Here is a 15200-nt window from a genome sequence, read left to right as displayed (position 1 = left end):
ATAGAAATTAAACCAAAGCTATATTTAGGCAACCAGAAATCTCATAATTTAATTGGTCATCATTCTCATGGCCAAATTTCCTTTACCATCGAGATGCACCAAAATTAGTTTCTGGATTCTTTTCAAATTCTCTTGATAGAGATTAATTAGATGTTTAGGAGTCATGCATGTCTTTATCCAATGGTTCTCCATACCATATCTATGACAAGTGGACTTGGTCTTATGTTTCGGTTTGAAATGACCCGCGGCCTTTCCCCCGGACCACGGCCGAAGCCTAATCGGTTTCTACGGCCTTGACCATCATAATTATGCCTTTGGTAAGTCCCACGACCAGGACCACCATGTCCACTTCTTCCTCGGCCACGGCCACTCTTGTCCCTACGGACATAGTTAGACTCATTGGTCTCTTTTGGCTCTATAGGCTCTTGAGGATTTTTCTTAGTCATATAAACCTTGTGGGCTTCATTGCACTTTTCATCAATAATATCTCATTGTTTTGCTCATCTAGCATTAAACAAGAGTTTTAGGTCTGCGTAGGTTTAAAAACCTTTCCTCGCGATATTGCTGCTGGAGCACAATGAAATGTTGAGAATGTCTTCTCCAACAATTCCTTCTAAATGACCTTAGTACCACACAACCTTAGGATTGAGACAATCTTTAAAAGCTCTGAGTTATACTCATCCAAGAATTTGAAATCCTGGTTCCTTAGGTTTTTTCAATCGAATTGAGCCTTTGGTAGGAGCACCATCTTGTGGTGTCCTATATTTGCTTTTAAGCTCTGTCCAAAGGTCAATAGGGTCATCTATTGTGAGGTACTGGTTTTCTATTCTCTCAGCAAGATAATTGTTTGATGTCTATATTTTCAGTGCGATCATCATTATTTTCAATGCATCCGCATAGATCATATTTGGAGATTATTAGTCTTTGACATTCACAAGATTTATGACAGGCATCATATCATTAGCATGCGGTATTAGCTCCCATTACCATGCAAATAGGTCATGCGGATTTACCCCTGTTACCATGCCTTTAATTTGTTCATAGGCCATGTTAAAACATGCCTTGCCTTTTTTATAATTTTCGTGGTTTAATATGTCTTGTGTTTATCTCATAATTTCGAACTTAGGACATGCGATATTTAAGATCAAACCATGTCTTAGGCCATGCGATATTTAATATCGAACCATGCCTTATCTTTTCTTATAATTTTCGTGGTTTAATATGTCTTGTGTTTATCTCATAATTTCGAACTTAGGACATGCAATATTTGAGATCGAACCATGCCTTAGGCCATGCGATATTTAAGATCGAACCATGCCTTATCTTTGCTTATATTTTCGTGGTTTAATCTATGCACACAAGACAACAAAACTAAATAGCATGCAATAGTTTCCTTTTCTTAGATAATCTAGAAATTTTCCTTTTTCTTAACTTTTCCTTTTCCAATTAGGAATTTAAACAAAAGTTTAGGGACCTAGACTTTCTCTAGGATCCCGATTTTAATTTGGTTTTTAGGGTTCTTATGCAACCTAAATTTACAGGAAAATTCTATGCCAAATTCGATTAACAATACTCTTATGCAAATCGATTTAATTTCAAAGATGCATGCATGAAACAATCCAAGTTTAAATCTCCTAGAACAGTTAGATCAAATCCTATCTTATGATCCTAACAATTTGATTCTAGGTTCTTATGCAACACAAACAATCAAGCAATCATAGACAATTTAATCAACCAATTCGGATTTTAAGCTTGATATAAGTTTGGTGCAATTATCAATCAATCTAACAATCCTAACAATCCGATTTTAAGTNAAGATCAAACCATGTCTTAGGCCATGCGATATTTAATATCGAACCATGCCTTATCTTTTCTTATAATTTTCGTGGTTTAATATGTCTTGTGTTTATCTCATAATTTCGAACTTAGGACATGCAATATTTGAGATCGAACCATGCCTTAGGCCATGCGATATTTAAGATCGAACCATGCCTTATCTTTGCTTATATTTTCGTGGTTTAATCTATGCACACAAGACAACAAAACTAAATAGCATGCAATAGTTTCCTTTTCTTAGATAATCTAGAAATTTTCCTTTTTCTTAACTTTTCCTTTTCCAATTAGGAATTTAAACAAAAGTTTAGGGACCTAGACTTTCTCTAGGATCCCGATTTTAATTTGGTTTTTAGGGTTCTTATGCAACCTAAATTTACAGGAAAATTCTATGCCAAATTCGATTAACAATACTCTTATGCAAATCGATTTAATTTCAAAGATGCATGCATGAAACAATCCAAGTTTAAATCTCCTAGAACAGTTAGATCAAATCCTATCTTATGATCCTAACAATTTGATTCTAGGTTCTTATGCAACACAAACAATCAAGCAATCATAGACAATTTAATCAACCAATTCGGATTTTAAGCTTGATATAAGTTTGGTGCAATTATCAATCAATCTAACAATCCTAACAATCCGATTTTAAGTCTTAGGATTTAGGGAATTTAAAGTTTGTTAGATTGTGTACTTGGATGTTTTAGGGTCTGATAGTTTTAAGGTTCCAGATTCGATTATATGGTTTTAAGAAGGTCTCGGATCTTGTTTACCTTTCACCAATTTGGGGTTGACTGGAATTGATCTGGGAGCTAAAGACCTCAGATATACCTTTGATTTCTGATTATGAACCTCGAACCTCGACCACGGACTGCTATCGACCCGATCCTCATACCGCTCTCGAACTGCTTCCGGACTGCTCTCGGACAGATCCTCGTATCGCTCCCGTACCGCTCTCGGATGCTTCCCGGAACCGCGAACTCAAACTCCTTCCCGCGAGCAACTCCTTGCGCGCGAACTCACCCCCGGACCAAGTAACCACAAACCTCGATAAGGTTTTAAGAAAACTCGATCACGAGCTAAGGATGCTCGTGTATCAACAGAAAGAACTTCAAGATCAAGAGAGAATCTCGAAGGAGATGAAGAACAAGAGGCGGTTTAGGGTTTTAGGGAAGAAGGAGAAATCGGCGGCTGCCTTAGGGTTTAGGGTTAGAGGCTATTGTGCTGATAACGTGTTATGAATAGAGAGTTTAGGGATAAAGCTCTTGTGATTGTTATTGATTATGCTCGAGGTTACAAGTATATATAGTAGTGTTACAAGTCTTAGCTTAAACCGACCTAAGTACTAATGGTCGAGTAAGGCTTCAGCTAATAGGCCGAAGCTGTATGGACTGAGTATAGCCAATGGACCGAGACTCCATAAATAACATACGGGCCGGTCTAGTGAGTGCACTAAGTGTTTCACAACAAATTATTAATTCTAGAAAAACCTGAAGATTGTTTATGTGACAAGTTACTGACAGCCTGACAGGGCGCACGGAGGAAGCAAGAGTTACTTTCACCTAATTCTTTTGACTTCAAACTTTAATAAGAAGCAGCTGCTGATTAGTGATTACTCTGTTGCATCAGTTTGAACGTATCATTTTCTAATGCTAGTAAACATACAAAAACACACTTACTAAAAATTTCATACAAATAAAGTTAACAGGAGCATGTAAGGTACTAATTCAAGACATGGAGACAATTGTGATGTATAGAGAAAATTGAAACAACAGGTTGTGTCTTTAGTTTGTAACATCTTTTTGATCTTGTTTCTGATCATTATCCTGGAGGTTTCTGTATCTGTAAAACCAAGAGCATACAAGGAAGTAGCCAAAATTCAAGACACCTAAAATGACTAAAACCCAGTAAACATTGTCAACTCTTCCGTGGTTAATGTCATCTGGTAACCACGCCGTGGTTCTTCGGATAACATCGATAAGAGCTGTACTCAAATAGAAAGAGATTCCAATCACTAGTGAAGTCAACGAAGTCGCAGTGTTCCTCAAAGACTCGGGGAACTCACCATAGAATAATTCAATATTCGCCGGAAACTGGAAGGCCTCGCCAATACCAACTATCACAAGGGGAGGAAACAACCATAACACTGACATGGGATGCTCATTTTCAACTGTTTTCAGCCTCTTTGTTTCGACAAATGCAGAGAGTGCCATGCTAAGGATGGTTAGAACCTGGCCTACACCGACTTTTTGAAGCGGTGTCAGCGACTTATGAGTTAGCTTCTGGTACGTGGGGTAGACAAGCCAGTTGTTCAACATGATAACAATGCATGCAGTGAATATTATTATGACTTGGAGGGATCCGGCTGGAATTTGGAAGTGAGGGCCAAGCCCACGGTCTGTGACTAGAGCTTGGAGTACAACCAAGCTTGTTTGCATGACCATGGGAGTACTAACGAAGATGATTGATAGCCAAAGAGGAAGAACTCGGAGAATGGCTTTGAAATCTTCTACTTCCTGCACAGAACATAGCCTCCAAATGTTATCATCTTCAGTCTTTAACGCTGCACGGTTCAAGAACCTGCACATGTAAATATCTTTCAGTTTTGGTTTTAGTTTCATGCACACGGTTCAAGAACCTACAAGGTTTTTATTATCTTTTACCTAAAGCTCTTAGAGGGCACTGCAGCCAAAGTCTTGCCCTCTTTTTCCAGCCCACTGTGATAGTCTTCTTCTTTGGATGTGATCACAGCTTTTCTTTTTGCTATAGCAGCGACCACAACGCGGATCAGACTCGTAAAGGGACTTCCCATGGGTTTGTCATGCTTGTATAATCTCTTCCCAGAGACGAAAACGATGAAACTGATCAAATTAGCTATGGCGCAGAGACCAAACCCGAGTTTCCAGCTAGCATTGTCTTGTGTATATACAATTGCTGTTGCACCAGTAATAGCTCCAGCATATAGTGTAAGGAAGTACCAGTTGAAGAAGCTTCCTTGTTCTTTAGGTTTCCCATATTGGTTTGCACCCGCAGATGCCAAGGTGAACCGCGTTCCACCTGCTCCAGTGGTCACTAGAGCTAAAGCTGTATACAAAATCCCGAGCTGGAGCTTCGACGGAGACTGGCATAGGATTGACCCCGTTTCACACGGTCTAGGTCTCAAGTTGTCCAAAGATGAGATCAAGGTCAAGAGAACGATGCCCTGAAAACGTTTATGAACTATTAAGCTTTATATATTAAACACACATGAGAGAACCAATGAGTCTTGGACTTACAAGGAGAGAAATGAAAGCTGAGGCCGAGATGACTGGAATGTTTCCAAAGAATGAATCAGCTAGAATGGCTGCAACAACAGGCAACATGCTGAGACATCCATTAGCAACGTTTGAAATCTGCGCAGCAGCGATGCTCTTGATATTGAACTCTTCGATTAGGAAGACGATCAAGTTCATTACCCATCCGAAAGAAGTCACGGATAGGCCTAACAACGTGGCTGCACCACGTAGAACCCAACAAACAATCATCAACGTTTGTCATTGTCTTTGGTTTCAAAAACATAGACCAAAAATAATAAAAATCACTATAGCTAACCAATCATAAACGGGAAAGTGATCCAGCCACCGCGCTTGCTGCCTGCATCATCACCAGAGCTCTGAGCTTCTGTGTCAGAAGAAACTGAACCAGCCATTGACAGAGGAAACAGAGGATTCACGTCAACAATGTGTTTGTGTGTAATGNTCCAGCCCACTGTGATAGTCTTCTTCTTTGGATGTGATCACAGCTTTTCTTTTTGCTATAGCAGCGACCACAACGCGGATCAGACTCGTAAAGGGACTTCCCATGGGTTTGTCATGCTTGTATAATCTCTTCCCAGAGACGAAAACGATGAAACTGATCAAATTAGCTATGGCGCAGAGACCAAACCCGAGTTTCCAGCTAGCATTGTCTTGTGTATATACAATTGCTGTTGCACCAGTAATAGCTCCAGCATATAGTGTAAGGAAGTACCAGTTGAAGAAGCTTCCTTGTTCTTTAGGTTTCCCATATTGGTTTGCACCCGCAGATGCCAAGGTGAACCGCGTTCCACCTGCTCCAGTGGTCACTAGAGCTAAAGCTGTATACAAAATCCCGAGCTGGAGCTTCGACGGAGACTGGCATAGGATTGACCCCGTTTCACACGGTCTAGGTCTCAAGTTGTCCAAAGATGAGATCAAGGTCAAGAGAACGATGCCCTGAAAACGTTTATGAACTATTAAGCTTTATATATTAAACACACATGAGAGAACCAATGAGTCTTGGACTTACAAGGAGAGAAATGAAAGCTGAGGCCGAGATGACTGGAATGTTTCCAAAGAATGAATCAGCTAGAATGGCTGCAACAACAGGCAACATGCTGAGACATCCATTAGCAACGTTTGAAATCTGCGCAGCAGCGATGCTCTTGATATTGAACTCTTCGATTAGGAAGACGATCAAGTTCATTACCCATCCGAAAGAAGTCACGGATAGGCCTAACAACGTGGCTGCACCACGTAGAACCCAACAAACAATCATCAACGTTTGTCATTGTCTTTGGTTTCAAAAACATAGACCAAAAATAATAAAAATCACTATAGCTAACCAATCATAAACGGGAAAGTGATCCAGCCACCGCGCTTGCTGCCTGCATCATCACCAGAGCTCTGAGCTTCTGTGTCAGAAGAAACTGAACCAGCCATTGACAGAGGAAACAGAGGATTCACGTCAACAATGTGTTTGTGTGTAATGATGCAACTAGATAACAAAAAAAAAAAAGAAAACCACTTTAAGGAGTATATATAAGCAAGAACAGAATAATTATATGTTGTGCAATGATTTGTTAATGGTCCCTTGTTGTTGGTCCAATTATATAATATCAAATACCTACTCAGATTTTGACCTTTCATCAACTGTTGTCGTGTTCCAAAATAACGTGGTTGAATCTAATAATAATTAACAACTATAAAAAGCATTCCACTTTTCCTCAGTATGCACGCTTATCATCAATCATGGCGAGAGAGAGCATAATTCACAAAAATGGGCATAAGATCAATATTTGTCTTTACACATTCTGTCTCATTGATCCGAGAGAAGAAGCATAATACTCCCTTCGTTTCAATATATAAGATGTTTTAGAGAAGTTTGTTGTTTTATAATATAGGATGTTTTCAAATTTTAATGCAACTTTTAGATTAGTTTAGTATTTTATATTATACAGTATTATTTTTGATTGGTTGAACTTGTTAAAAGTAAAGTCTTCTTAATCTAAGTGCTTTGCTTAAAACATCTTATATTTTGAAACGGAGGGAGTATTATTTACTGTAAATGCTCTATGGTCTCAAGTTCTCTATTACTCGACCTCAATTGGAAGTGGTTGGGATGATTAACGAGAAAAGGTAGATATCAAATGGAGCCTCCACTAATTTATAGTGGACTGCATTATCAGTCGATGATAACAAGAACACATATAACCCTGTTTCTTTTATCTTGTCAAGTCACCACCACGTACGACTCACCACAACTCAAAATCCGTTTGTAATTTGTTTCATGATTTATATAGATATGTGAATTCTAGGAGCTTTAGTTAGCAGAAATTTTGTAGTAAGATTTATAGATGAAAAGGTATACTTCAATTTACGATGCTATTGTCTCGTATATTAAAAGTAAAGATGGAGAGAAAAAGTTAGATTGCAAAAAAGTGATGTTACTGAAAAACCTAACAAAGTAGTTGCACCAAATAGAACACCTAATATATAGATATATCAATATTTTTCTGTGGTTTGGGTTCAATAACATAAAACAATATTTTGCAAAATTATTAGATATTACGAGCCATGAAAAGAACAAGAGGGAGCGTTTGTGTTGTGTGTGATGAACTGATGGTGAAGTCAGATAAAAAGCCTTAACTTATATAAAGCAAAAAAAAAAAAAAAAAAGAAGCAAAAACTTAGCAATTATGTAACTTATGTTGGTGAAATGATTTGGTAAATGATATTGTTCTGACCAATTAGATTAATACCTACCCAACTGTGACATTCATCTACTGTTGTCACTTTCCAATATAATACACAACTAACAAAGGAAATGGCCAGAGATTTTTCAATATCATTATTAGAACAATACATTGACTAGTTTTATGTATCTTTAGAATGGTTTGATAGAATTTGAGACTGTTGCAAAATCAAGAGAGGTATCTTTTGGAATATCAATAAACTTAGGTGACAGATGAAGATGATAGATAGTAAATGACATTTCCTTGATTCGATTACTCTGTTTCATCAGACTGGAAAGAATTATTTTCAGAATGTGGTACATATACAAAATCACATTTCACATAATTGCAAACAAACAAAAAACACACGAAAGGAGCATGTAAGATATTTTGGTTCAAGACATGGAGACACTTAAAATATAGAGAAAGTGAAACAAAACATGTTGTGTCGTCTTATGTTGCAACATATTATGGATCTTGTTCCTGATCATCATTCTTGAGGTTTCTGTATTTGTAAAGCCAACAACACACTAGAAAATAGCCAAGATTCAAGACTCCTCCAATGACTAGAACCCAGTAAACATTGTCAACTCTTCCATGATTAATGTCATCTGGTAACCATGCAGTGGTTCTTTGGATCACATCGATGAGAGCTGTGCTAAGATAGAAAGAGATTCCAATCACCACCGAGGTCAATGAAGTGGCAGTGTTCCTCAGAGACTCAGGGAATTCTCCATAGAATAATTCAGTATTTGCCGGTAACTGGAAGGCCTCACCTATGCCTACTATCACGAGAGGAGGAAAGAGCCATAGCACAGACATGGGATGCTCATTCCCAACTGTTTTCAGCCTCTTTGATTCCACAACCGCAGAGATGGCCATGCTTAGGATGGTGAAAACTTGGCCTATACCAACCTTTTGAAGTGGTGTCAGCGGCTTGTTGGTTAGCTTCTGGTACATAGGGTAGACAAGCCAGTTGTTTATTATGATGACGATACATGCAGAGATGATTGTTATGACTTGGAGAGACCCAGCCGGGACTTTAAAGTGAGGCCCGAGCCCACGGTCTGTGACTAGACCTTGGAGTATCATCATGCTTGCTTGCACCACAATGGGAGTACTAACCAACATGATAGCTAGCCACAGAGGAATAAGTCGAAGAACCGCTTTGAAATCTTCTACTTCTTGAACAGAACATAGCCTCCAAATGTTATTAAATGAGTCATCACCACTAAGTTTTAAGTCCCCTTCAACCTTCAACGCTGCCCGGTTTAAAAACCTGCAAATGTGAAGATCTTTCAGCTCTGTGTTTTAAGTTTTATGTATCAGTCAAGGTCTTTTTGTTTCACCTGAAGCTCTTGGAGGGCATGGCCTCTTCTATGAGCTCATTGTGATGATAGTCTTCCTCTTTAGATGAAATCACAGCCTTTCTTTTCACTGTAGCAGCAACTACAACGCGGACAAGACTTGTGAAGGGACTTTTCATGGGTTTGTCATGCTTGTAGTATCTCTTCCCGGAGATGAAAACAAAGAAACTGATCAAATTAGCAGCAGCACAGATACCAAACCCGAGTTTCCAGCTAGCATTGTCCTGTGTATATACAATTGCTGTCGCGCTAATAATGGCGCCTGTATTTACTGTGAGGAAGTACCAGTTGAAGAAGCTTCCTTTGTCTTTAGGTTTCTCATACTGGTTTGCACCAGCAGATGCTAAAGTCACCCTTGTCCCTGCTGTTCCAGTAGTCACTAGAGCTAAGGCTGCATACAAGATCCCGAGCTGGAGTTTTGATGGTGACTGGCATAGGATTGAGCCTGTTTCACACGGTTTAGGTCTCAAGTAGTCGAAAGACGTAATAAGAGTCAAAAGAAAGATGCCCTGGAAAAAAAGTTTTAATACTAGTAAGCTTTTTGTAATTAAGTAACTTAAGAGATAGTAGAGAGATCAACGAGCTCTTGACTTACGAGAAAAGAAATGAACGCTGAGGCCGAGATGACGGGAATGTTTCCAAAGAAAGAATCAGCTAGAATAGCTGTAACAACAGGCAACATGCTGAAACATCCATTGACAATATTTGAAATCTGAGCAGCAGCGATGTTCTTGATGTTGTATTCCTCGATCAAGAAGACGATCAAGTTCATTACCCATCCGAAAGAAGTTATGGAAAGGCCTAACAACGTAGCTACAACACATAGAACATAGACAAAAGAGTATATCAAGATTTTTATCTCTGTGTTTTGGGATCAAGAAGAACATGAGACAAAAATATTACGTACCCATCAAGAACGGGAAAGTGATCCAGCCACCGCGTTTGCTGCTTGGATCACCAGAACTCTGAGCTTCTGTGTCAGTAGTAGAGATTAAAGCAGCCATTTGACAGAGAACAGAGGAAGCAGATGAGTTGTGTCCAGTACTGTGTTAGTGTCTTGTGATGCAGTTATATAAAAGAAACTAAACAAGTGAGTACAGAATAATTATGTATGTTTTACGCAATGATTTGCTAATGATGCATGATCCACTTTGTTCTAAATTATATAATACCTCAATAACTACATCCAAATTCTGACATTTCATCAATTGTTGTCGTGTTCCAACTTCACGTGGTGAATGTAATCATCATAGACATCTAGAAAAAGATTTTACCAGACCTCCCACTTTACCAAGTATCCACTAACATCGATAGTGGCCACAATATACTTTTCCCAGTCCACAAAAATTGGCATAAGATCAAAATATGTTCCTGTGCACATTCTATTAATTGATTAGTTATTTTAATTTGCTTTATACAGTAAATGGTAAATTCCTCTGAAATGTATTTTACTTTCAATAAGCATCATCGAATCAGATTGTGAATCATTTCGGTTCCTTCAGGTGTTTTGTTGAAGGTTGATATACCTTCTTGTGTTCATTGGAGATGATGTTTCTTCTTCATGCAACTATGCAAGTATAACTACCATGTATGGAGTAAAGGGAAAGAGGGAAAGCCTAAGAAAGATGATAAAGAGAAGAGTGATGGTGCTTGTGTTAAGCAAGCTTCTTGGATAGATTTGTATTAACCAGAAGAAGTTAGAGGTTATGCTAAGCTTGCTCGATTGGATAAACCCATTGGCACTTGGTTGCTTGCTTGGCCTTGTATGTGTTAAGTTTAAAAACTTTGTTTAAAAAATAGACTCAAAGCTGTTTACTGCGAGTTAAGCCATCTCTGTCAGCTTCAAATCAGCCTGTGTGAAAGCAAAACATCGTTCAACCTAATAACATTCAGGAAGTCAACTTAACATGCATGTCCTGTAGATAAATTACTAAAGACAAACCAACTCGTCTTTTATTACTAAAGATTTGTTCATACATCAATAATGCAGATATCTATCTATCTCCTAGAACCAAGCGCACAAAAACATGTTGTAAGTTATTGAATTATAATAGACTACTCACTGCGACAAGCTTTATGCTATCAATGCATTATATTTCATCCTAGATTCACCAAATACCCATTCATTTTCAGAAAAATATGTAATGTCTGCACTATTATAATCATTAATCAACATCACCAAATGATACTAGGTTTTTTTGTGTGTCTTATCCTAGTAGGTTCAATTAACCTTATGTGTTGTAGTACTTAAGGTGTCAATCCAAATGGGATTATGTTGCTAATAATCAAGATGCAATCAAGCAATCACAAGTCAAGCCAAATCAAGAAGAGTGTTTGTCTAACCATCCTAGAATGATCAAAATGCAAAACGAAAATGAGTTACAGAACTAAAAATGAGAATGCATGACAAGAAGCGGAAATGAATAAAAACTTAAACGAGTCTAAACATGAGCTACAAGAAAACGAGGAACGAAATAGTCTCGGGAATGTAATAAAAATCAGAAAGATAAAAGTCTTAAGGATGGGAGTAATTGATCTCGGTGGAGTATCCTAGTCTACAGAGTGTTTAACATGCCACAAGCAATCTATCCCTAAACAATGAACATCATAACTTAGCTAATCCAATCTCTTGGTAAAAGCTACTCAGACTCAACCACTTCCATACCTAGCTCTCGCTAGAGAAACGTGGTCGAGCAGACATGAAAAACAAGTTCATTCACGTCAACAAACGTCCTAGACAACTAATCTCTTAGGCTAGGAACGTAAGTCTCTGGCACTAGTTGGTCTGAAATTTCATCGAACACCTTTTGGGTGTGGAAATGTCTCGAACCTAGTTCCAATTGATCAGAGAGAAACTAGTAATTCTAACTCTAGTCCAGAAGGGAATCATACAAATCAAGCTTAAACACCCTACATCCTAAGATCCTCCACCTAATCTATCCCATCCTCAAGAACTAACGCACTACTCAGATCCGGAAATCATCATCAACAATACAAACTCAGAAAACATTGAAACAAGCATTCTTAGATAGGTAAAAATGAGATAAACAAGTTTGTAGAAGAAATCAAATGCAAATACTCAATGTATCAAAAGATATCTGGATACAAAGTCTGAGAACGGTTTTTGGTGGCTAGGGAAACCTTACAAAATAAAAACGAGATAAAAACTAAGATGATGTCGCAAAGACTTAACAAAACGTATTTATAGTAAAGACATAAAATCCCTAAAACTTAAAACGACAAGATGAAGAGTCGGTTTGGGAATCTCCTGAAGCGTGTAAGATGGAACGTCTTCCTGACATGTGCGAACGAGTAGTGGCTCGAGTGAGTGATGGCGTTGGCTCAAACGGTAGTCGACGACGGAGTGATGGCGCGACTCGAGCGGATGTGTGATGACGGAGTGACGGCGCGACCCGAGCGGATGTGTGATGACGGAGTGATGGCGCGACCCGAGCTGATGTGTGATGACGGAATGATGGCGCGACCCGAGCGGATGTGTGATGACGGAGTGATGGCGCGACCCGAGCGGATGTGTGATGACGGAGTGATGGCGCGACTCGAGACAGCCTGGCTCCAAAGTCTCCTAAATACCTGAAATACTCCAAAATGCACGATGTATGCGAAGATAATGCAAGAACTACCTAAATATGAAAAGTGTACAAAAGAGAGTAGAAATTCATGCAAAACAATTAGTTATCCTAACTAGATGCGTGAAAAAAACATGCTTAGCAGAGACAAAATATAGACATATCAACTCCCCCAAACTTATTCTTTGCTTGCCCTCAAGCAAACGATCAAGAACAAGGTATGGAGAAGAGGTGTGAAGATGGGGTCTCAGAACCTAAAACATACTGAATAGAGTAGTTAGAATCAAGGTCCTTGTTTTTAGTTCTATGATGCATGGTGAAGGAATTTCATTCGCTTGATCTACACATGCAATCCTATCAATCACCCCCTTTAACATTTATTAACAAAGAACCATGAATCAAGCTATGCAGTGTCATTGAACTCATTTGGCTAGGGTGAAAGGTTAGAGACAAATGTGGTCTCTTTCTCAAGTGGTTCCATCGATACATAACAAGGTTCTCTCATGAAAAGAGTTGAGCTTAAGAGAAGGCTAAAGGTTGAAACCAACTGATGCATACAAGAGCAGCGCCCTGTCTACCCAAAGAACATTCCAAACCGAAGTTGGACCTATCTCTACCCTTCATCAGAAACTTCATCTCAAACCCATTCTTTCATTCTTTAGATTTGGTCTTAGGAAGAGTTCACTTCTTATCACTCTAGCGGATTGGGAAAACTCTAATATCACTATGGTTCATTCTCTTTTCTTCTGAAGACTCTAGACATCTTAAGCATTTTTACTTTCTTTTCTTTGTCTAATTTTTTTTTTAATTTTCATGCCCAGAACCAATTATTCTTTTTACTTTGCTCACCCCAAATCCTTTACTAGACGTGTAAACTTTGAAAACACATCCCCTTCCTTAAGACTTTCTACCCTTTACTTTTCTGCACACATCCATACTAGTCCGGATAACGCGAACTAGAACTACACAGGATCCTACTCTTGTCGGTTAGAACCTAACACTTTCTAGCAAGCTCAACTCGGAAAAGGCCTGACACTCAAGAATACAATTGGCTTGAAAGATGGTTGGTTAAGGGTGCGGGAAACTGTTCCAAAAATGGGAATCAGCTACTTGGATTGACAAGGGTGGTAAAAAATGTGAAAGACAATCCAAGTATGTATATGGTATCCATGAGTTCAGCTTCAATGCATAACAAGATAATTGCAAGTCAGGTTTAGGTTCAGATAGATAGGGAATGACGTCAATTCAAAACATGCTTCAATCTTACATTTTCAAGTTCAATCAACAAGCATCAAAGAACTAATAACAAGGGCCTTGATCCTATCCTATTGAATTCAGCATGCTACCAAGGTTACAATCATCATCAACCCCTATGCTAAATGCAACAACCCTATATGAATGACACTAGACTCAATCCTAATATGCAAGTGCAAGCTACATGAACACTCTGTTTTTGTGGAAATTTTCAAAAAATTTCAATTTTTTTTGGTTTTTCTATGCAAATAAATGGATGCTATCTCAAACATGATATTATGCAAAAAATTGAAATAAGAATCACAAGACACAACATCAGATACATCATCTCAAACCCTCCCCCAAACTTAAATTACACAGTCTCTTGTGTAAGAAAAATTTGCAGGAGGATTTAAGAGTCACAACAGAAACAATGCAGAAATGAAATGGTATATACAATGGAAGGTAGGAGTACCTCAGTAGTAGAAGAAGGAGTCTGAGCTCGCCCAAGGAGTTGGTGCGTGGTACTGGCTCTGTCCTTCACCGTGTTCGGGATCCGCAGGAGTGGACTCACCGGGTTGATCGACTTGTTGCTTAACCGCTTGCGTATTCTGATAAGTGCTCGGCTGCTCGTCGCACTGCATGTCGTCGACTCTGGATTCGCCATGGTCCGAGACTAATACTACCACATCCGTAGGCTGATAATCACCTTGCTGCCCAACTTGTTGCTCAACCTCTTGCTCAACATGAGCTGCAGAACAACGCGCTGATCGACGACTTGAGGAGGCTCCTGAACCACGCGAACCTTGTCCCCTTCTCTCCCTAGATTCATGTGACGAATGGCGTGAAGGGACAGGTGTAGGCTGACGCTGCCGTGGCAGAAATGAAGATTGACGCGCTGGAGAGGGAATCAGAGAAGGTGTTCGCGCTAGGTGTGCGGAAGGGCGTCCTGACGTTGGTCTGTTGTCCTCGGGGATAGACCTATGGGCGGCAGTTGTGGAAGTCGAGCAGCTAAACAAACGCACGAGGTTCTTGACAGTCTTGGAAAGGCTGCTAAGCGCCTTGTCTCTGGCTTTCTCCCATTGTTGAAGCTTGTTGAGGCGGTCATGAGCTGCTTTGACCCCTCTGCTCATTCTCGGTTCGGTGTACTCTTCAAAGTAGAATTGCTCA

At 39.2% G+C, this 15200-nt stretch overlaps 2 protein-coding genes across 3 annotated transcripts; both read right to left on the bottom strand.

Moving 5' to 3' along the window:
• Positions 3496–6666, bottom strand: LOC104711021 (protein NRT1/ PTR FAMILY 2.3-like). Of its 2 annotated transcripts, none has more exons than XM_019230334.1 (4): positions 6455–6666; positions 6139–6356; positions 4497–5035; positions 3496–4413 (listed from the first exon to the last, which is right to left on the bottom strand). In XM_019230334.1, the coding sequence occupies exons 1-4, from the start codon at positions 6549–6551 to the stop codon at positions 3618–3620; spliced, it is 1650 nt and encodes a 549-aa protein (XP_019085879.1). In that variant the 5' UTR covers positions 6552–6666; the 3' UTR covers positions 3496–3617. The 2 variants fall into 2 exon arrangements, with proteins under 2 accessions (XP_019085879.1, XP_010425994.1); XM_010427692.2 differs by lacking the exons at positions 6139–6356; positions 6455–6666 and adding exons at positions 5109–5326; positions 5425–5564.
• LOC104711020 (protein NRT1/ PTR FAMILY 2.3-like) lies at positions 8205–10324 on the bottom strand. The gene is made up of 4 exons (XM_010427691.1): positions 10118–10324; positions 9806–10023; positions 9193–9719; positions 8205–9122 (listed from the first exon to the last, which is right to left on the bottom strand). The coding sequence occupies exons 1-4, from the start codon at positions 10212–10214 to the stop codon at positions 8312–8314; spliced, it is 1653 nt and encodes a 550-aa protein (XP_010425993.1). The 5' UTR covers positions 10215–10324; the 3' UTR covers positions 8205–8311.

This window comes from Camelina sativa, chromosome 9 (assembly GCF_000633955.1).
Source record: "Camelina sativa cultivar DH55 chromosome 9, Cs, whole genome shotgun sequence".
Taxonomy (NCBI): domain Eukaryota; kingdom Viridiplantae; phylum Streptophyta; class Magnoliopsida; order Brassicales; family Brassicaceae; genus Camelina; species Camelina sativa.
Note: the sequence above shows the minus strand (reverse complement) of the source record. Positions and strands in the feature narration are given on the sequence as shown.